Source organism: Megalops cyprinoides, chromosome 3 (assembly GCF_013368585.1).
Source record: "Megalops cyprinoides isolate fMegCyp1 chromosome 3, fMegCyp1.pri, whole genome shotgun sequence".
Classification (NCBI taxonomy): Eukaryota; Metazoa; Chordata; class Actinopteri; order Elopiformes; family Megalopidae; genus Megalops; species Megalops cyprinoides.
In genome coordinates, this window is record NC_050585.1 from 34,453,049 (window position 1) to 34,475,484 (window position 22,436).

The following is a 22,436-nucleotide window of genomic DNA, read 5'->3' on the forward strand; positions in this document are numbered from 1 at the left end:
AGGACATTACTTACATGAGTGGTTGGAGTGAAATCTCACCCATTCAGTTTTACAGCATTCAATTGTCTCATTGTCTCCTTTGACACTGCTTTTGGAAACACCTTACATTGCCCTTTTGTTCAACACAAACCTGTCACCATTCACATATAATGAATGGATCTCACATATGCTCTGCTCATAGTGACTGTGACTTTGAGTCGTTCAAATGTTACTCTGTCACCTATAATCCATTACAAAATGACATCAGAAAACTGTGCCTGTAATCTTATATGTATTCTGTACAATGCTTACAATAGATGTGTGCAGAAACAGCAAAAATCGGTACAGGTGAAAGAGCAGCTTTATACAGATGGACATAGGGTATATCCACATGTGTGCAATTATGTACAGATAGCGTCTTTGAAGAAATATTTTGTTTAATAAAATGGTAAAGATCTGCAGTCATCATGACAAAAGTACACAGAAAATTGACAAATAATGAATAGAATAAATGTACTATCAGTCAACATAATAAAGACATTTTTGTCATTTTAGAAAAATTGGATGAAATGTATTTGAAATGCCAGTGTTTAATTCAGTCAGTTAATACAAAAAACGATAAAAGCGATACGACTCATATTTGAATATCACAACATACATAGCGGGCACAGGAATTTCTTCCATACTGTGGTGTAGTCAATGTCCTTAACTAAAGCAAAATATAAAATAATAATATGACTCACGTTAATTCTTGAGTGTCTCCGGTAGCCAATATTGTGAGATACAAGAGTGCCTTTCCATTTTCAACCTCTTATTGTCCTTTTTTTCCAAGATGCTCATGATGTATGTTCAGTGTGTTTGACAAAATAAATGATAGAGTTCTAAATGTTGCAGCTGTATCTTTGGTAAGACGTATATCTAGCATAATTCAAGACATCAACATTTCTGGTCTTCATAATGCCTTCAGTCTTCTTCTCATGTCGCCTGACATCCAACCGCTTTGATAAATGGAAGAACTTTTTCCCCCAAACATTTTACAATCTAGGTACATCAGTGATTAATGCAACATACACATCTCAAGGACAAATGTATGCAAAAGTTGCTTCTTTACCTGTTTTGTGATATTACATTGAGTAAGATACTGCATGCAGTGACTGAGTCCAAAAGGAATGATTGGGCCTCAGTGCTTTTGGTCACTAGGCTGACATACAATTGATTTGTATTAGCTCACAGTATAAAAGTGCACTTCATTGATATCAAATAATAACTGGTTTCACAGGGCTTCTTAAACCAAATGTGAAATAGTATTTGAAAACAGGCCGGATGGTCTGATCTCTCAGTCCGTATACAAGGGGACTGAGACATCTTGGGAAGATGACCAGTCCCAGAAATGCTACATACTGTATGTTCAAGGCACTGAGGCGGTCCAAGTATTGATACGCTGCTATGATTATGGAGTCGTATGAGAAAGACGCAAGATACAGCCCCAGTTGAATCAAATGCAGCAACACTGTCTTACGGGCCTTATTTGCTGACATTTTGTCTGAGGCAGCTGACCTGGCTGCCACCACGATGCCAAAATATGTGTAGATAATGATGACCCCAACTGATGTGAAATAAATGCCAGAGAATGTTTTATTTAGAACTGCATGAACCTCCAGATGAAACACAAGGGATCTTGTACAGTATCCCCACCTGGTGTCAAAAGTAGATCCTGTGATCACAAACACAAGTATGTCAGTCAGAGAATTTAATGAGCCCAACACCCATATAATGCCAATGGCCACACCTGTCCTCCTGCTGGTGGTGATCTCAGCATGTCTCAGGGGAAAGCAGATGGCGACGTACCGCTCCAGAGACATAAGAGCCAAGTTGAGTGGGGAGGTAGAGGACGTGATGTCCGATGAAACCACGATAGCAAGACATACAAAACCACCAAGGTTCACCCTCACCACAGCAAAGATATACAGCAGGAAAGAGACCAGCAAGTTTATAGAGTCCAAAAAGAGCATGTTGGTCAACAGGATGTAACGTGAGGTCTCCTGGAAGATGGCCTTGCTCCTCAGGGTGACCAGCATGACCAAATTGGCATAGAGAAAGAAGAAACAGGGAGTCATGGAAAGGACAGCTTTAAATGGAACCCCATTTTTTACCTGTTGCACTGTGAGATTGGTGTCAAAAATAGTGGTGTTTGACATTTTCTATGTGCATGTAAAAGAAGAGAACAAGAGAAACAAGAAAATCTTTGCTTCATTTTTTTCTGATGTGTATGATTTAGCATTTCTCAAAAATATATGCCATAACTATGTGACTTCTTGAACATTATCTTAGCTTACTATGAACAAGGCAGAAATAAGTTAACAACATTTTGTCAACAGAGCACAGGCCACCATCTCGGCAAGGCATTCAACAAAAAAATAAGTCAATATGAAATAATTACGAAGCCAGTGCTGTTTTTATCACTCAGCTTAGTTTAGCTTCATATATAATGCAAAGACAAAAAGACAAACACAGTATTGAAATGCATGTTTGACTAAAGCTGAACTGCCAGCAGTTACACAAATCAATCTCTATAGATGAACAAAATACTTACAGTCATCTAAATGTTCATCTAAATGCCGTGTAATGCCGCTTGGGAAGTTGAAGAGAATGAAGGGAGAAGACAGTCTGTGAGAGGTGACACCTGTCCTCCTCATATCAACCAAGCACAGAACCATGTGACATCAGACCCCTGTGTCATGTGACATCACAGCTACCCACAAAGGGGGCTAATTAGTGAAGAGTGAGAGTTAGACAGGTGTGTTTCTGACAAGTAATTAATGATTAATGACCCAAAGAGCAGTCATAAGAGAAGACAGGTGACATTTATGCTCTAATCAGCCCCACCGGCCCCAGTTTATTTTGGGGTGTGGTAGGGTGCTTCAGAAGGTGTACTGGGAATATGGAACATAGGCATGAGATGAAGAGGTAGTTCTTTAAGCTTTGACTTCAAGAAAAGCTTTATTCACATTCACATATGCACACCATTAGTTATATGCTGTGACCTCCAGTGTTTGCTTTTACGGTGAAACAGTCTACTTCTGCTCCATGAGCCAGCTGGTTAAGTATTCTTTTAACATTTCAGTCAATGTAATGTTTTCTGGCAGGTAAAATATAGATTTTCAGGTGAAGAGGACACTGTTGACATACAATTTTTTTGCCAGATACTGTCGTGACCCCTTATATTATTGTTTCTAACCAATTCCTTGAACTCTTGATTTAAATATAAAATCATTTTTCTACTTTATCGATTTTTATAGTTAAAAAGTAAGTAAGCAGTTATATTGTTTGTGCCTTTGATTTACAGCTGCAATAAACACCTTTCTGAAGATTTTGATTTGTGTCTTTCTGCCCCATGTCCTGTGTGACAGTGACATGTGTCCAACAGCAGCATCACCCAAGTGCTCTGCAAGATCTCACTGCAGCACAGTGGACAAGCGCAAAGCAAACCTGGCACTGAGATGCAGCCCACAGATTGAGGGAAGGAGACGTCAGATCACCCACGGCTGCTGGATCATCATTGCCCTAACCTGGTGTCAACTGGGGGTCCTAAGAGGTGCTTGAAAAGAGGCAGGCAGAGGCCACAGGGGCCGAGTCAGTTAGCTGAGCCTAAACATGTCACTCACTTGCTGACAGAAGTTTCTTCTTTTCAGACTGGGATCCAGAGGAATCGTTTTTGCCACTGAGCACCTCGTGACTGCAGGGAATCTGTCCTCCCCCGAGTACCATTACCTCACAGGCCCCGACACCAGGACACAAGAGCACCCACTGCCACACCACAGCTCCCTTCATACCTCTGTGCTGTCTGCAATAAACATCCCTGCTGGGCTTTTGCTCACTGTTTGTTGTGTTTCCCACTCAGTGTAGTTTCCCTGCGCCACATATTTTAAATCCAGACCATCACATATCACAATACTGAATATTTATATTTTTCTTCATTTATAAGTATATTTAAAGATACAAATAGTTCTCAATATCCTATGAATATTTGAGTTAATTCCTTATTTATCTATCCTTTACCTGAGTAAAAAATTCCCCTTTGTAGCCTTTTATCAGGAATTATACTGCTGTTTATAACATTGTATCAAAGGGAAATATAAGTATATATAAATGTACAAACATTTCTCAAGCCATGATATTCTATGAACATTTGCCTTAATTCCTTACTTATCTACCTCTTTCCTGAGAAACACTTTCTAAAAAAATTTCCATTTCTGGCCTTTTATCAGGAATTTTATGACTGTTTATAACATTGTGTGTCAGGGCTCCGCCCCCTTAAGCCGCGGTGTTTTGTTTTTCCCTGTCCATGTGCTCTTGTTTTCCTTGTGTTCCAGCCGAGCCCTGCCCCGCTCCCCGCCAACCTGATTTCCTCATTGCCTTCACCTGCCTGCCTGCTCACCTGCATCCCATCTCCTTGTCACCCCAGACCTATATCTTCCCTGCGTGTTTCTGTCTTGTTGCTAGTTTGTTTCAGTGTGTTTGTTTTTTACCTGTCTCGTCCCCGCCGTAGTTTTCGCCGCATTGCTGATCCTGCCTGTTTTCCTGACTACGATTTCTGCCTGCCGCTTGGACCCGATCGCTTACTACTCACGTGCCTGGTTCCTGACCCTGTCTGCCCCGACTCTCGATCCTGGATTTGCCCCCGGACTGCTTCTCTGTGTTTCGAACCCTGCCTGTCTCTGGTCTTACGAATTGCCTGCCGATTTCAATAAACGCCTGGAACCGAAATATCCTGTGGTCCGCGTGCGTGTCCCAGTCACCGGCGTAACAGAACGAACTAGCCAGCGTGGACCCAGCGGACCTCCTACAGCTGAGGGCAGCCCTGGAGGGAGGGAGGGAGATGCTGCTGATCCGCCAGGGGCGTCGGTCGGTGTCGGATTACGCCATAGATTTCCGCACCCTGGCCGCCACTAACGGGTGGAACGCGGAGGCGCGGTACGATACCTTCCTCCATGACCTCATGGAACCCATCAAAGATGAGCTGGCCACTCGGAAGCTGCCTGCCAGCTTCGATACATTGGTGGACCTGGCCATCCACGTGGACCAGCGCCTGTCGCAGCGACGCCGGGAAAGAGCATCCAGCAGTCTGCCCAGCCCTGTCCATGAACAGCCCCCCATGACGGCGGCCAGGAGCCCTGCACCTCCACCCCCGGGAACTCCAGAGCCAATGCAAGTCAACCACACTCGACTGTCCCCCGCAGAACGTCAGCGGAGGATCAGCACCCAGTCCTGCCTGTACTGTGGGCAGCCTGGCCATTTTGTGGCGACCTGCCCGGCAAAAGCCAGCGCTCACCCGTAGCGAGGGGAGTACAGGTGAGCGTAACCCCCTTACACCATTCCCCTCAAACCCGCCCTTTGTTTTCAGCCACCCTGCTTGTCGGAGGTCAGGTCCATGCAATCTCCATCCTGATCGACTTGGGGGCCAATGGCAGTTTTATCGACGCCGACCTGGCAGCCCGGCTGCGCCTGCCCCGCATCCCGCTGCACTCGCCGCTGGAGGCCCATGCTATCACCGGGGCCCCTCTGGTCCGCGTTACCCACGCCACTCCCCCGGTGAACCTCCTCGTCTTGGGCAACCACCACGAGGACATTGTGCTCAACGTCATCGGTTCCCCGCAAGCCGCCGTGGTCCTGGACCACCCCTGGCTAGCTCGACACAACCCCCACATTGACTGGGAAGGTAACCTGATCCTGGGCTGGAGCCCTTTTTGTCACTCCCACTGCCTCCGGGACGCCATGGCCCCTGTATCGCTGGTTGCTCCCACTCCCGAAGATTTCCCAGACCTGTCAGCACTGCCGCCTGAATACATGGACCTGAAGCCGGTTTTTTGCAAGTCCCGTGCCACCTCGTTACCCCCTCATCGGCCTTATGACTGCGCCATCAACCTGCTGCCCGGCTCGTCCCCGCCCAGGGGGCGCCTTTCCTTGTCTCCACCGGAGACAGAGGCCATGAATAAATATATCCGGGAGTCCCTCACGGCCGGTCTCATTCGCCCCTCCTCCTCGCCTGCAGGAGCCGGATTCTTCTTTGTGGGGAAGAAGGACGGCTCCCTCCATCCCTGCATAGATTATCGGGGCCTCAATGTCATCACGGTAAAGAACCGCTACCCCCTGCCGCTTCTGTCTTACGCCTTTGAGTCGCTACAGAGGGCCAACCTTCTTCATGAGACTCAATCTCCGCAACGCCTACCACCTGGTCAGGATTCGAGAGGGGGACGAGTGGAAGACGGCGTTCAACACCCCATCCGGTCATTACGAGTACCTGGTCATGCCTTTCAGGTTAACAAATTCACCAGCCGTGTTTCAGTGCCTGGTCAACGACGTCCTTTGGGACATGCTGAACCGGTTCGTGTTCGTCTACCTGGACGACATCCTGATTTACTCCCGCTCCCTGCCTGAACACGTCCAGCACGTCCGCCGCGTCCTCCAGCAACTACTCGAGAACCACCTGTACGTGAAAGAGGAGAGGTGCGCCTTCCACCAGAGCACCACTTCCTTCCTGGGCTTCGTCATCACGGCGGGAAGTATCCGTATGGACCGGCAGAAGGTTCGTGCAGTCGCGGAGTGGCCTCACCCCACCTCCCGTAGGGAGCTGCAGCAATTCCTCGGCTTCGCCAATTTCTACCGCCGCTTCATCCGCAATTACGGTACTGTAGCGGCTCCCCTCACCGCCCTTACATCCATCAACCGAGTGTTCACCTGGTCTCCGGTAGCCGAGGAGGCGTTCCGCGACCTGAAAGCTCGGTTCACCTCGGCACCTGTCCTAACCCAGCCCGACCCTGCTTGTCAGCACGTGGTGGAGGTGGACGCCTCGGACGTGGGAGTGGGGGCTGTCCTGTCCCAGCGCTCGCCTGCCGACAAGGTCCACCCCTGTGCCTATTTCTCCCACCGCCTCACGCCCACCGAAACGTAACTACGATATCGGCGACCGGGAGCTACTGGCTATCAAACTGGCACTCGAGGAGTGGAGGCACTGGCTGGAGGGGGCGAGCATTCCGTTCCTGGTTTGGACTGACCACAAGAACCTCGAACACATCCGATCGCTGGTCCCTGTTTTTCTCCCGTGTTAATTTCACCCTGTCCTACCGTCTGGGCTCTAAAAACGGTAAGCCTGACGCCCTCTCCCGCCAGCACACTCCAGCCAAAGACATCCAGGAGCTCAGAACTGTCCTGCCAGCACGATGTGTTGTTGCGGCGGCCCTTTGGGACGTTGGGACCGCCGTCCGCGCCGCCCTCCAGAACGAACCGGGTCCCAGCTCTTGTCCCCCTAACCACCTCTTTGTCCCCCAGTCCGTTCGTTCCCAGGTCCTGCAGTGGGGGCATTTGTCTAAGCTCGCCGGCCACCCTGGAGCCCGGCGCACCGCGGCGTTCATTGGCCGGCGGTTTTGGTGGCCCACCATGACGGATGACATCCGGAGCTTCACCGCCGCCTGCTCGGTCTGCGCCCATAACAAAACCCGACCCCCCGCCGGTCTGCTGCAACCCCTGCCTGTTCCCAGACAGCCCTGGACCCACATCGCCCTGGACTTCGTTACCGGCCTGCCCCCATCCGACGGTAACACCACCATCCTCACCATCGTAGACCCGTTTTCCAAAGCCATGCACTTCGTCCCCTTACCCAAACTGCCCTCCGCAAGGGAGACCGCTCTGCTGCTGGTTACACATGTGTTCCAGGGCCCCAATTCACTTCTAACTTTTGGAGGTCTTTTTGCAGGTTACTGGGCGCCACTGTCAGTCTGTCCTCCGGTTTTCACCCCCAGTCCAACGGCCAGACCGAGCAGGCTAACCAACAGCTGGAGACGGTGCTACGTTGCCTGACATCTCGGGAGCCGTCAGCGTGGAGCCAGCACCTTCCCTGGGTCGAATATGCCGTTAACTCCCTTCCCTCTGCTTCCACGGGGCTATCGCCCTTCCATTGCTGTCTCGGTTACCAACCTCCCCTGTTCCTGGCCCAAGAGGAGGAGGTCGGGGTCCCCTCGGCAGCAGCATTCGTCCGACGCTGCCGCCGCACCTGGAAACGCACCCGACTCACTCCTCACCCACGTCTCCAGGATCAAGCCCGTCATCCGCAGCCCTCTCTGCCCAGCTCCCCGGACTGCTCCGCCACCCCGCCTGATCGATGGAGCCCAAGCCTACTCTGTACGCCGTCTGCTGGAGATTCAGTGTCGAGGGCGTGGTCTCCAGTACCTGGTGGACTGGGAGGGCTACGCCCCCGAGGAGAGATGCTGGGTTCCTGCCAGGGACATACTGTCAGGGCTCCGCCCCCTTAAGCCGCAGTGTTTTGTTTTTCCCTGTCCATGTGCTCTTGTTTTCCTTGTGTTCCAGCCCCGCCCAGCCCTGCTCCCCGCCAACCTGATTTCCTCATTGCCTTCACCTGCCTGCCTGCTCACCTGCATCCCATCTCCTTGTCACCCCAGCCCTATATCTTCCCTGCGTGTCTCTGTCTTGATGCTAGTTCGTTTCAGTGTGTTTTTTCACCTGTCTCGTCCCCGCCGTAGTTGTCCTGCTTCTTCGCCGCATTGCCAATCCTGCCTGTTTTCCTGACTACGATTTCTGCCTGCCGCTTGGACCCAATCGCTTACTACTCACCTGCCTGGTTCCTGACCCTGTCTGCCCCGACTCTCGATCCTGGATTTGCCCCCGGACTGCTTCTCTGTGTTTCGAACCCTGTCTGTCTCTGGTCTTACGAATTGCCTGCCGATTTCAATAAACGCCTGGAACCGGAATATCCTGTGGTCCGCGTGCGTGTCCCAGTCACCGGCGTAACAATTGTGTCTATGGGAAAATAAAAAGCTCCCTATGATCCAGGCATGCATTTTGTTGTAAAAGATGGAACTGCCTTTAACCTCCTCTTTTGTAAATAGTAAATCTCTGGTCAAGTCTCTTTTCACAATGTTCCAAATATTTCATATCTCTGTATCCGCGGAGGCACAGCTTAATTTAAAGGCCTTCTGAAGCTGAATCTAAAATGATCTTAAACTCCTTCAGCCCAGTTATGAGAGAGCTGGAAAATCAGGGAAAGAAAATGATCTGTTCAATTCCATTACAAAAAATTATGCACTCCATATGCTTCACTGTGCCATATCTATCTATAACAATGTACTTTGGGAGGAGTTCCCGGTTTCATTGAGAATGGCTAGGCCTCTATGCTTCTTCCTCTCTTTCTCTCGTTCTCTGAACTGTCATAATGAAACACATATCTACATGGTTTTTCAAAAAAAAATCAATGCTGCTGTAAAAAAGGGTTCAGTTGGATGCACTATGGAGAAGTTACTGGCCGGAAAGATGGCTATAAACCATTACCCCCTGAATACAGGGTAAGGTAGAACTTAACACATTTATTTGTTGAAGTTCTGCAGAAAAAACAGAGTAAATGTCTAAGGTAGCCTCTTCTTCACAATTTTTTTAGTTAACTATTATTTTGAGCTTTATCAATTTATTAAATCCAACTAAATTAAAATGCATAATGTTAGCCATTGGATACACATTTGTAGTTTATGCATATTTTTACCGTTTAGAAAGGACAGAATTTGAATTGGAGAGATGCACAGAAATATTTGCACAAAACTGTGATCTGGTCAGATCATCTATGATCTATTGATTAAGCATAATTTTAAAGCATAATTAGAATTGTTGTGATATACATGTGATTTATCAGTTGCTCAGAACTTCCCTAGGCACAATTAAAACAATACTCCAATGCAACATATTTCAGAGAAAATTCTTTGCTATTAGGAATAATCACAAAATGTATTGCTCATGTGCTTGATCACAGCATAGAGGGGCGAGTGCAAGAATTTACAGGGAAATCAGACACATGTCACAGAAGCATTCTTTGTTTTAAGTTGACTCAGGTCAATTTCAAGGTGACCATTTAACATTCATTTTCATATTATGGGCATGTAGAGCTGGGTGACTATCATTTGATCAACCCAAACAGAATATCTTGCACAAAACTGTAACAGAAATGTGGCCACTAAGGATTCAAGCCCATTACCCTTTGGAGTACAGTGTTTCACCCCCAACTCCACACTGCTATAGTGTAAAGAAAAAAAAAAGTGAGGAAACTCTGGAGGCTTCTGGAGAGAGCAGTGAGTCTCTGCTTTAAGCTGTGCTGAACTTTGCTCTTCTTCTGAGCACTGACCTTCTAGGCAACATGACTGTGACACGCAGGCAGAGGTGAAAATGAGACGTCGACCACAAGTTCAATCTTTCCAACCGATAAACATACAACGGACAGTGATAGTATATCACATTCTGCTTTCTTTTCCTGTAGGTAAACAATGAGACTTTGTTCAAATAAATACCCTCACAACTGTGGCACTGTGAGAGTAAAACTGTTTAACCTTTCCATACAGTTCAGGGTTTTAGTAGTAATTTCGTACAGAAATTAATTCTTCACTTGACAACACAGTTGTTCACAATGGAGGGACTCTTCTCTTGATGACAAATATCATGATGATCTGTATCATTCAATAGTCTATGTTTTTATCAATGTGTGTCAGTCTAGTATTCAGTAAAGACTCTAGGAACCTGTTTTTAACATTGAACGTTACACATTATTGTCATAATTTACTATCATTATTATAGTAATTTACTGGAGTGGATTTGTATTTATTTCGATATATAATCAATGTCATTTACCCTATGTAACTATACCAAAAAAGGTACGATAATATCACGATAAAAAGTCCACGCTGCAATATTTATCGCGATATTAAAAAACGAAGAAAAATAATGACTTGAAAAATGTCCTTTATTAAATAATAAATCAGCATATTCGTATAAAATGTGTTTTTCCTTTTAACTTAAAGTGCTTCTGTTTTCCTTCTTTAATAAAATAAAATAAAAGTAGCCAGCCCTAAGAATGTGCAAAAATTGGCATGAATTGTCTTTGGCAATGAATGATTGAATTACATGTATCTACAATTCAGCGGCGGCTCCTGCCAAATTGCTAAAGGGCGGCAATTGTTGCGATGATGGCTAAGGCGACCCGTTCAATGGGTAAATTAACAGCTAGCTAACTAGACATTTTCACATTGCATTGTCCAAATTAGTCAGCTAGCTAACTTGACATTGCAAACAAAGCGTTAGCTACTTCGCAGCCTAGTAACCACGTTTTCCTGTTCATACCAGCTCCGCGAAAATCCCTGGTTATACGATCTCTCTCTCTCTCTCTCTCTCGCAGCTATACTAGTGAAATACCCATGCAATATCCTGGTAGATTTTGTCACAGTCGCGATATCGCGAAATTCGATATATCGTTACATCCCTACTAACCACAGTTCTACAATTTTTTTTTTAGCCGTGAGCTTGTCTTCAACATTGTTATAATGTACTCAAAATGCTCACATTTTTTGTAATATTAATATTAGCGTTAAATTGGTTGTCCAGTGCATATAAAGTGTGACTGATAAGATGTCTGCAGGAATGGAGTCCATGTAGCAATAGTGAGAACACCTGTGTGTAGGGGCGACTTTAACATGTTTATGGATATCTCAGATATACATTGCCATCTAGTGGAGAAGCTGTAACATATAAATAAATTTATAAAGATAAGGGAATGTACTGTATGCAGTCCAGATGTTACATTACATTCATTTAGCATACTTTTTTTTTTTTTTTTTTAAATCCAGGGCGACTTCCAACACAAAAGAACAGAAGTGTATCCATTCAAGTTGAATGAGCAATAGTGGCAGACCAGGCTAACAACACCTTCAAACCAGTGAGTGTGAGCACAACACCATTCAAGCACTACCACAAGTCAACTTTTGCTAACCTGACTAGACAGTCTAAAAACTAAGGAAAGCCACAAAAAGAAACTACCATACATCACAGTCACAAGATCACAGAAACCATCACACATTACAATACTGGATATTAAATATTCCAATACAAGCAGCAGGTGTTAAGGGGTGGGGATTGAGGTGGAACTGAGATGCAGTCTGAAGAGATGAGTCTGCATCAGAGGATGGCCAGTGATTCTGCTGTCCTGATCCCTGTGGGAATTTAATTAAACCACTGGGGGACCATCACAGACAGACATCTTGTCAGAGAGGAACGGCCCCATTGGAATGGGACAGTCAGTTGGCCTGTGGTTACAGAGCGTAGTGATCTGGGTGATACATACAATGTTGTAACAGTGCAAGTGACAGTACGATTAATATAGTTAGTATGCATTCTCCAGCATAACCTGCAAATTTACAATTCAAGCAAAGTCTCAAAGTTCAACTGTATCCACACTCAAGTTCAAGTGTGATAATTGGGAGTTGTCTATAACAATATACAGTATATTACACACATTGGGTCTAGAAAGTCTTTCAAAATGTCTTGTATTTGAAAAGTGACAAGTGAAATCACTTTTTAGAATTGTTAGCAAATTGTAACCAACAATATCTGACAATCAAATACCTCAGTTTTTCAAAAACAAAAACTATTAAAAATGAAAAAACTTTGAATGTCTTGGTTGCATATGTTCTTCTTTGCAGTAGAGCTCGAGTTCAATTATATTACGACGGGACCACTTCTAAACAGCTCTCTTCAAGTCAGTCCAGAATTTTCAATGGAGTTGAGGTCAAGGCTCTGACTGTGTCATTCCAGGACATTGATCTTCCTCTTTTTTCAGCCATTCCACTGTGGATGTGGCTGTGTGCTTTGGGTCATTGTCATGCATCTTCAGCTTCTTTGCAGAGAGCAGCAGGATTTTTCCTGTAAAATCTTTTGGTATTTTGCACTGTTCCTGTTCCCCTATATCCTCATCAGAGCTCCTTTCCCTGCTGAAGAAAAACAGCCATATCGCATGATGCTGCCACCACTATGCTTGACAGTATGGACAGTGTTCTTAGGCTGATGGGCTGGGTTGGCTTTACGCCAAATGTATCATTTGGAATTAAGGCCAAAAAGTTCCACCTATGTCTTGTCAGACCACAAGACCTTTTTCCACATGGCAACAAGAGATCCAAAGTCTCTTTTTGGAGGGACAGCATGATCCAGGCAAGGTTCTGGTGGTGCCATATTTAACCTGTTTTTTTATTATGTTTTTACTATGTTCCATGATATAGTTAAGTCTTTTGATATCTTTTTATAATCCTCCTCTGATCTCTAACTTTCAGCAATTCAATCTCAGAGATGTTTTGATGACTCCTTGTTACTCATGGTTGCTTCCTTACATTGCCAAGCACTAACAAACAAGGAAACCTGCTCAGAAAGCCTACAGGAGCAGCTGATTTTATCCTTATTATTATTGTTATGATTTTTGTTGTTATTTGTTTTGAAAATTTTTGTTGGTATTGTAATAAAGATCATTTAGTTATATTTTGTGATTATGTGTGTTTGTGGCTGATTCAGTCATGGGTGTCAAGGAAAATGGGCTGGCTCTGCAAAATTATCCTCTAAAGTTCATGTCTCGGTGTTGTACTTTGATGACAAGTTTCAGTTACGTATTAATGAGTTTAAAAAGATTTTGCCGTTTGTTTTAAAGTAAGCAACCATTTATCAAACTGATTTGGATCTAACACCTGACATGAAAAAACCAGCTATAACCTGTTTTTAATATACTTCTGCAGCTGTACAACTTACCTTTGATTATGATTACAATTCCAACAGCTGATATGATCCAGTGTGCCTAATATCTGTTGTCTTTATTATCAGCATGCTTCCATTAAAGTGAGTTACCTTCATAAACACAACATCCAGTGGTCAACATTTTACACAAAATGACACTAGAGCATATTTTTAATGTTTGGATAGCCGAGGAACAAATTAAATAAGAAAAAGAGTTAGCAATGCAGGACCAAAAATGCAAACTGGCAACAAGATTGTCTCTAAGGACCTGACATGTCATCATGCAGTTACCCCACATTCACGCTTGAGTTGATTGAGAGCACATGAGATAAGATACTGAAGGACTTTGTACAGATGTTTTAAAACATTAGAACATTAGAAATGTCAAAAACCCTCTGGTTTAGTAACTCCTAGCGCAAAGGTGAAGAGTTGCTTTTCCGTCAAGGAAAATCGATTTTTTTCTGTAATCCAAACAGCAATGACCGTGACTGACACGTTTTGTTGAAGGAAAACGGATCAATTTCGGGTCATCAGTGGCAAACGGAGTTCACGGCATAAATACTTCTTATTTCGTTCTTCAGCTTCACACACAAGTAGGCCTACAACTATGATACAAGGTGAAACTGGTGCTTTGGCTAATATATTACTTGGAGCAGGGTATTGGTGTGTGGTGTGTGAAGAGACCACAAAGGAAAAGCAACTTTTAGCGCTTATTTTTGACTTGCGTGCTACAGGAGACAGTGCAGCTAGCTAAACTAATTTTGTTGTCGTTATCTACATGAGGGGAACTATGCGCCTAAGTATCTGAGGTTAACTAGTCTCTAGATCAATCAACAGAAATAGAAACAACAGAATAAAAAATAACACTTAGGTGGCTGAAATTGGTTACTTGCATTGGTGTTGTAAATTCCTAGGACTGTGGCTTTTTGCGAGCCACCTACCTTGCTGACCGGTAACCCAGCTGGCTAGTTTGCTAACCTCAGCAGCTCTATATGGAGCCTTAACAGGAAACGATCATCTTAACGTTGTATTAATCCAAACAAAGGTGCCTTGAGGCTAATGCAAGGAAGCTATCCTTACCATATTCTAAACCGTCAAGATGCAAGCATTTCGTCATTGTTCGACTGCGGGCTTTTTACATGCACGGACCGACTTCCTACTTCCCCATTCCAGTATGGCAGCGTTCAGGAGAAGCGTCATGTCTGTTGCTTTAAGGTATGATTGACATGAATTTTATCTGTCTCAAATTTGCATTACACAGGTTCCGACTCGTTCCAGTCCGAATATGTTTATCTTGAATGTTTTCTCTAATTTTAATTGTCTTCTGTAATGCACCCTCATGTTAAATTAGCTAGCTAGCCTAGCTGTCAACCAAAATAAAACCATGCGTAGCATGGCCCTGGTAGGTTTGACATTTAGCTAACCTAGATTATTTACAATTAGCCAATCAGACAGATTTTCTTCTCAGCACAGCGAGTGTTCAGGTGGCAGTTTTGGGTTTGTTTTAAGATGCCCAATGCTGTTAGTGTTTTACTTGCAGATGCACTTCCGGCGTTCTGAGCAGCAGTAACATCACCACACGCAAGCGTCTGTCAGGACTTCCCACCGTGATTCGGAAGAACTGGATTACCCTGTGCACAGGCGGCGGGCTATGCGCTGTCCCGTTCTCGCAGGTAATTCTCATGAGTAAACTATGTAAATCATACGCACAACCATTGCTGTTTAAGTTATGAATTTCTGTCAGAGGATAAAATTCCATTTTCAGAATTCATGCACTGAGTATTAATGAAAGCTGCGTCATTATTGCGAAAGAATAGAAAAGATTCCCTTCTTTTACATTACATTATTGTCATTTAGCAGACGCTCTTTCGATTTACACAGGTTACAATTTTTCCATGTTATCCATTAATACAGTTGGCTGTTTTACTGAGGTAATTCTGGTTTGCGTGTCGTGCTCAAGGTTAGAGCAACAGTGCCTTAGAGAGGAATCAAATCAGCAACCTTTTAGATACGACCCTTGCTCTTTACCACTATGCTAAACTCGAACATAAACGTCACCGGTAACCCTAGGGGAAGCTCATTGTTTATTTGCTCATTGCGATTGTCGATATGTGTGGAGCAGCAAAGCACTAATCAGGGCGTGCAGAGTAGTACAGCATCTTAGTTTCACCTCACTCAAGATTGGGTTAAGCGTGCAGGACAAACGTGTTCATTGGTAATAGAAAGTGGCAAAATGCTTGGGATCTGATTTGCGTGTATTTTGTGTAGTTACATGTTGAACAAATTTCTGATAAGAATCCTTAAATCCTTATTTGGAGAGGTGTTAAAACCAACTATAAACAAAATTAGTCACTTTGATTTGAATATACCACTGTGATCATCAACCTTGGTAGAAGTGGTCCATTGTACCAGTGCCATTAATTCACAAATTGAGGAGAAAATGTTGTCTCGGGTTCTGAATCATAACACACAAGGTGTAGTCTCCAACTCACTGTAATGTATGATAACATTCTCTTGACATTTAAAATGTAATAGAGACGCGAAGAGTGTTGTCTAGGTTTCAGGCCCTTCGTGTTCATTTGTTCGCTGAAGCCCCCATTTTGGTCATGGGTTGAAAAATTTGCCAGTGTGTCCTTTGTACAACTAGTCTGAGAGAAACCTGCAACGACTGTAGGTCAGGTTACCTACTACACAGGTAGGATGTCAACACAGTCACATTTCAGGGAACCGAAGGAAACAGTGGAATGTCATGGTTCTTTCTTTCTTCAGCAGCAGGCGGAGGGGCTCTCCCACGAGGCTCTGATTCGCAGGGCTTCCTCCTTGGTGACGGACAGCGTTAACACTTTCCTCTCCCAGACCACCCTGGCCCTGGTGGACTCCCTCACACAGTATGTCAAGGTATGAGGTGCTTGCCCAGACTGTAAAGATGCCTCATGTAGAGGCCCTGTACATACACTCTCAGTCAAAAGTTCTTGATTTTTACTGTCTTCCACATTTTAGAATAATGGTAAAGACATCAAAACTATGAAATAACATAAATAGAATTATGCAGTCGCCAAAACAGTCAAAGTAGCCAAAAAATATTTCTTAATAGAAATTCATACATAGGCATCAACTTTGCTACTCATATTTTTCTCAGGAAACAAATTTCAAGCATTTAAGTCTTTGGATCAAAATGTCTGAATGCTTGTTTCCCACTATCTTAATCAGGTCTTAACTTTGGATGGGTTCTGTAGCTACCAGGCCTAGCTGTGACTCACAAAAAGTGCAGATGCGGATAAAATCGCAAGTGTATTTTCCAGTCTTTATAACAAGGTCCATCTGGGAATGGTCCCAGAGGGATATAGTGTTTGCCGGGTTTAGTTTCAGTCATACGCTTACTAATCAGTCATTGTCCTGACTTAATAAATCTGGCCTCCCTGCTTATTTGTTAGAATGCTTGCAGTTAAAAGAGGGCTGGAAAATTTCAGAAGCTGCTGCCCATTTACAGGATTTGAATAACCCAGCTTAATCCTTTCAGTAATTCCATAGAAACAACGTATTTTTTAAGGGGAGTAGCATGTTTTGCTGTATCTGTTGAGTTTATACTTACATTCTCCACTGTTTTATTTTATTTATGTACACAGTGCTCTCTCCATGACTGAAGTTCTTTATGTGCTTGAGGTTGTCTGGGTCATTGCTACTGCAATGAAATTGAAAGATATGATCAATCGAACAGCTGGTATTTTTAAGTCTCTCACTTTCCCTGGTCTTCTCTGATCCCTGACATGACAGCATAGAGACCAGGCCATGTAGATTGATTTTGATATGACACTGACCATTTGTGGTTCTGTTCTGTGTAAATAGGCTGCCCACACGCTCATGGCCTTGCAGAAGCGCTATGTATCTGTCATCAGTAAACTGAGCCCCGAAGAAGAAGAGGCCATATGGCAAGTGATCATTCGCCAGCGTGAGGAAGTAGGTGTCTCTGTCACACAGCAGGGGCGCTAAAGGTCACATGCACACACGCACACACACACACACACACACGCGCACACACGCACACACACAGAGTCATGGGCTTTATCATCTATAGATGATGCAGTATTTGTCCAATTGATAGAATGTTACAATGTTGCAGTGAAACAGAACCCATGCTGCAGCTACAATAGAGGGTTTTTCTTTCCTTCTCTTTCTTTCTCCCTCTCTAGGTGAGTGACAGACGACAGGAATGCAGGCGTTTTGAGTCGAGCTGGATGAATGCCATTAACCTCTCCGAGATGGCAGCTGAGACAGCATACAATGCAGGTGTGTGTTTTTGCTTAGGTGTGTTTAAGTACACTGAATGCTTAAGGTCAGATAATTAGGGGTTGTAGTTAGGGGACAAAGGGCTTAAGACTAGCTTGAAGTTTATGATCACACACAAAGAAGGCAGGCGTACCTGTTTATAACAACATTACATATGTAACACTTGCTGTTGCACTTTTTAATATGAGTGATGAAAACTGTTATGGAAAAGAGAGATGGGGTTGAATGTTTTGGGTTGTGTGCTCATGGTGATGAAATGTTTGAGTGTATCACGAGGCAAAGAAGCTTTGTAGTCTTTTGTAAGAGCTGTCAGCAGCATCATGTTTCTGGATGAGTTGCACTTACTGCTGAATTAATTTAGTTACCATCCAACAGGAGAAATTAATGATGCAGAAAAATACTTTTGATATGTAGTTAGCTGGAATTTTTGAGACGGAAATTATGCAAGGTAGAAGTGCAGAGCTCTCTGAATAATAAGTATTGTATTATTTTTCCTTCTTTTTCCATGATAAAATGAGTTAGATTCAGCAGAAGCACAGACAGTTACCACACACACACACACACACACACACACACAGGTTATGTTGCGATATCCTGTGTGTGTGCTCTGATGAATTTATCACTCTCCACAGGCTGTGTGCTTGCAGCCTTCAAGGAGGTGTGAGTCACACCCCTGTTGAAGAAAAGGACTCTCGACCCATCTGCCGACCAGAATTATTGACTGGTCTCTTTCCTCCCCTTTCTCTCTAAGACACTTGGAACATGCAGTGGCTAACCAACTATCTTCTTTTTCTCTCCCCAAACAAGCTGCTTGACCCCTTTTAGTCTGGCTTCAGGGCTGGTCATTCCACGTAGATTGGCCTCTTCTCCATCACTGAAGCTGTTCAATCAGCTAGAGCATCCTTCCACTCTTCAGTGTTAATTCTTCTGGAACTTTCTGCAGCCTTCAATACAGTGGACCACACTGTACTTCTGTCTACCTTGGCTACATTGGGGATTGTTGACAATACTCTTCTTTGGCTTCAATCCTACCTCTCCAGATGCGCTTTCAGGGTGTTCTGGAACACTGGTTTGTCTAGACCTCACAGCCTGTCTACAGGTGTCCCTCAAGGCTCTGTACCTCGCCCCCTCCTCTTCTCTGTTTACATACATCTCTTGCCTCTGTCGCCCTCCCACGGCTTTTCGTACCACCTCTATGCTGATGACACTCAACTTCATTTATCTATTGCGCACACACAAGACACACAAGTCTCTGCACACATCTCTGCTTACCTGAAGGATATTTCACAGTGGATGGTGGAAAACTCTTTAACCTTAACCTTAAAGCTTAACCTGGCTAAGATTGAGAAAGTTTACATCCCTTTCAAGTCCTCCCTGTTTCAAGACCTCTCCCTCAGTCTAGACTCTACAAGGCTGTCAAAGGCCTTGGGTTAATGCTAGATAATCAACTGTCCTTCTGCTCTCAGGTTGCAGCAGTGAGGTATGCAGATTCCTTTTGTACAACATCCAAAGGATCCACCCCTACCTCACCATGTATTCTTTGCAGCTCCTAGTTCAGGCCCTGGTACTCTTATGCCTGGAATACAGTAACTCCCTCCTTGTCTTCCTGCGTGTGCCATCAACCCCCTGCAGCTAATCCAGAATGCAGCTGCACAAATTTTCTACAACCTCCCTCAACATGGTCAAGTCACACCCCTCCTCACCTCACTTCACTCGCTTCCTGTTATTGCTCACATCAAGTTCAAAACCTTGGTGCCGGCATACAGGACAGTGAATGGGACAGCCCCCCATACGTACAGCCAGTCTTCAGACTGTATGTCCCACCCAGATAACTACACTAACTACACTGCATCCATGAGGCATGGCACAATGACACAATGCCTATCTGTATTGGTCCCCCAGTGGTGGAATGAACTTCCCACCTGGGTCAGGACAGCAGGATCACCGGACACCCTCTGATGCAGACTGACGACCCACCTCTTCAGACTGCATCTCATTTCACTTCAATCCCCACCCCCAACACCTGCTGCTTGTTTATTTTTACCTATTACTTGTGTACTTGTGTATTACTAATGTGTGGATTCTGTGATCTCATGACTGCATTGTATGGTAGTGTGTGTACATGGCTTTCCTTAGTTTTTAGACTATCTGGTCAGGTTAGCACAAATAAATTTGTGATAGGGCTTGAAGGGGTGTTGTGCTCACACTCACTGGTCTGGGAGTGTTGTTAGCCGGGTCTGCCTCTATTGCTCATTCAACTTTAATGGATAAACTTCTGTTCTCTTCCGCTGGAAGTTGCTCAGGATAAGAGCGTCTGCTAAATTAATGTAATGTAATGATAACAGCACCTCTCCTCTCCTCATTTGTGTCTCCAGGGGCAGACCAGGCGTCCGTCACTGCACGGACCAACCTGCAGGTGGCGCAGGCACATGTGGAGCAGGTACGGCAGCTATCGCTGGAGGCGGAGAGGAAGCTGGCAGAGACCAAGGCAGAGGAGATGGAGAGGAACACGCAGTTTGCCTCCAAGACTGTAGATGAGGACATTCCAGAGGCCTACCTACGGGAGGATTAACCTCCTTCACCCTTTTGAATACCTCACACACTATTAACCCTCAGTAATTGGCCCCTTTACTCTCAATTCTGTCCTCAAACGCACCACTCATATACTCTGCCCCTACTGTAACACACACCATGCCTGTTTCTCTCAGTTGCCCAAGGTTACCAGTGGCAACATCTAGCATATCCTATAGGTAGTTCACGTAACTGACTTTAGCAAAATGCCATATAAATGTTGACACTGCTTCCAGTGTTAGCATTCTGAACTGAAGCAATAAAGCTGGAACAAAACTGCATTTATGGGACAACAGGAAAAGAGACGGTTTATTTCAGGAGGATGTCAGTGATTGAAGTGACTTTTTGACATTACAAGTCCAAACTTGAAATATATGCCAATGTAAGTGTTTTGGTGTAATCTTGTCAAGAAACATAAGGGAGAAAATTATAAGTGCAATTGTATTTATCACCAATTCTGTTTTTTTCCCCTTTCTACACCAAAGGCTAAAACAGATCAGATACTTTAATCTATTGTAGCCTCAGAATGTTGTGTGAAGACTATCATGAAGTGTGCTGTGGTGTGGAGGTGACACTTCTGAACTATTTTTAGGTGTATGTTTGAGATTTGCTTGTATGTAAATTCTAAATGTGAATTAAATATTTGGAACATACATTTATATTACGTTATTGTAAGTTAGCAGTTGCTCATATCCAGAGTGACTCACCTAGGTTACAGGTTGAGGCAATTGTGTGTTGAGTACCTTGCTCAAAGGGTACAACAGCAGTGCCTCAGTGGAGAATCAAACTGACAATGTTTTGCTTTCGAACCCTGTACCTTTCCATTTTGCCACACTGCTGCCTACACTGAATGAAATTTAAAATGGGCAGAGGCAGATGTCAGCTGTTGTGCTCAAACTTGTATCTTTCTCCTGTCCAACGTCAGATGCTAAGTGCAGCTGTGTTGGGTAGTATTTGAATGAGTGAGACCCCTGAGGAAAACCAGGTTGTTGCTGAAAGTGTTTGTGGTTGGCCAGCAGGGGTCAGTGGACTTTCTGGATCAAGCATGAGACCAATGTAGAAGATGCCATCTGCTGGATGAAACATTAAACAGAAGCTCTGACTCTCAGGTCATCAAAGATCCTATGGAGTGTACTGCAACATGCAGGAGGTTGCCTTAATCCCCTGGCCATATCTCCATTCCACAGTCTGGTTATTTGATCGTGACTCTCTTTAACTGACTAAATTTTCAACAGCAGTTGAAAAAAAAACTCAACCATCATAATGAATGAACTGCATTTGAATAATATGGGCGATTTCGGTTTTAAAAATGTTACAGTTCTCAATTTCATATTCTTTAACGTTAATACATTAATTTCTGTTAATTGATATATCCAGTCTGATTAAATGTATTACTCATACCAGCAGATGGCGCAGTACGTCTATTAAAACGAGACTGCATTCATTAAATGCGTTCCGCCGTTTTTCTCAACTCGATTCCGCTAAGGAAGAATATCGAAGTTTTAGACGTGGAAACGGGCTAAAAAGGAGATGGGTGTAGCTGATACAGTGTGGAATTAGGGGTGACCTCCAAATGGAAAAGATCTTGCTTCAATAGTATGGTAACGTGTCCTGTACAACAAAGATAAAAATGGATTTTAACCGTTGGTGCCGTGTAAAAGATTTCACGGTGCGAACGGCTAACATTCAATATGGGTCCTGAATATGTGACAGGCTACATTCAAAATATCAACAAGGTATTAACAAACCACCAGGTGCTATCTCTTGTCCCATGTTATTTTCTTACGGTCTGCACGCATTCGGTGGTAAGCAGCTTTTTCTTTCCCCGAATACAGTCGGAGTGGGATGGGGTATCTTTCATGGGAAGTAGCGAATCAAATGAACCTTAACTCCCGCGCGGAATCTGAATTACAAACGTCCTTAATAGATATTCCGTCTGCGTGGACACAGAAACTACACTTCACTGCAGCTGAAATGTTGGATGGATCTGCTGTAAC

General features: G+C 44.3%; 2 protein-coding genes across 4 annotated transcripts; one reads left to right on the top strand and one right to left on the bottom strand.

The window, feature by feature from the left end:
• Positions 1-1,235: 1,235 nt before the first annotated feature.
• LOC118774488 (odorant receptor 131-2-like) lies at positions 1,236-2,177 on the bottom strand. The gene has a single exon (XM_036523832.1). The coding sequence runs from the start codon at positions 2,175-2,177 to the stop codon at positions 1,236-1,238; it is 942 nt and encodes a 313-aa protein (XP_036379725.1).
• An 11,874-nt stretch (positions 2,178-14,051) lies between these two features.
• LOC118774838 (diablo homolog, mitochondrial-like) lies at positions 14,052-21,092 on the top strand. 3 transcript variants are annotated; one of them, XM_036524379.1, is made up of 6 exons: positions 14,052-14,796; positions 15,108-15,254; positions 16,351-16,479; positions 17,428-17,538; positions 17,772-17,868; positions 20,244-21,092. In XM_036524379.1, the coding sequence occupies exons 1-6, from the start codon at positions 14,641-14,643 to the stop codon at positions 20,438-20,440; spliced, it is 837 nt and encodes a 278-aa protein (XP_036380272.1). In that variant the 5' UTR covers positions 14,052-14,640; the 3' UTR covers positions 20,441-21,092. The 3 variants fall into 3 exon arrangements, with proteins under 3 accessions (XP_036380272.1, XP_036380273.1, XP_036380274.1); XM_036524380.1 differs by having other exon boundaries at positions 16,354-16,479; XM_036524381.1 differs by having other exon boundaries at positions 14,729-14,796; positions 15,122-15,254.
• The last annotated feature ends 1,344 nt before the right edge of the window (positions 21,093-22,436 follow it).

What these genes read in the sequence shown, in the direction of transcription:
- LOC118774488 (XM_036523832.1), bottom strand. Translation starts at nt 2,177, where the DNA reads ATGTCAAACACCACTATTTTTGACACCAATCTCACAGTGCAACAGGTA.
- LOC118774838 (XM_036524379.1), top strand. Translation starts at nt 14,641, where the DNA reads ATGCAAGGAAGCTATCCTTACCATATTCTAAACCGTCAAGATGCAAGC. An exon ending in GTCATGTCTGTTGCTTTAAG is followed by an intron (nt 14,797 to 15,107) that starts GTATGATTGACA and finishes CAATGCTGTTAG; the next exon opens with TGTTTTACTTGCAGATGCAC. An exon ending in GCGCTGTCCCGTTCTCGCAG is followed by an intron (nt 15,255 to 16,350) that starts GTAATTCTCATG and finishes TTCTTTCTTCAG; the next exon opens with CAGCAGGCGGAGGGGCTCTC.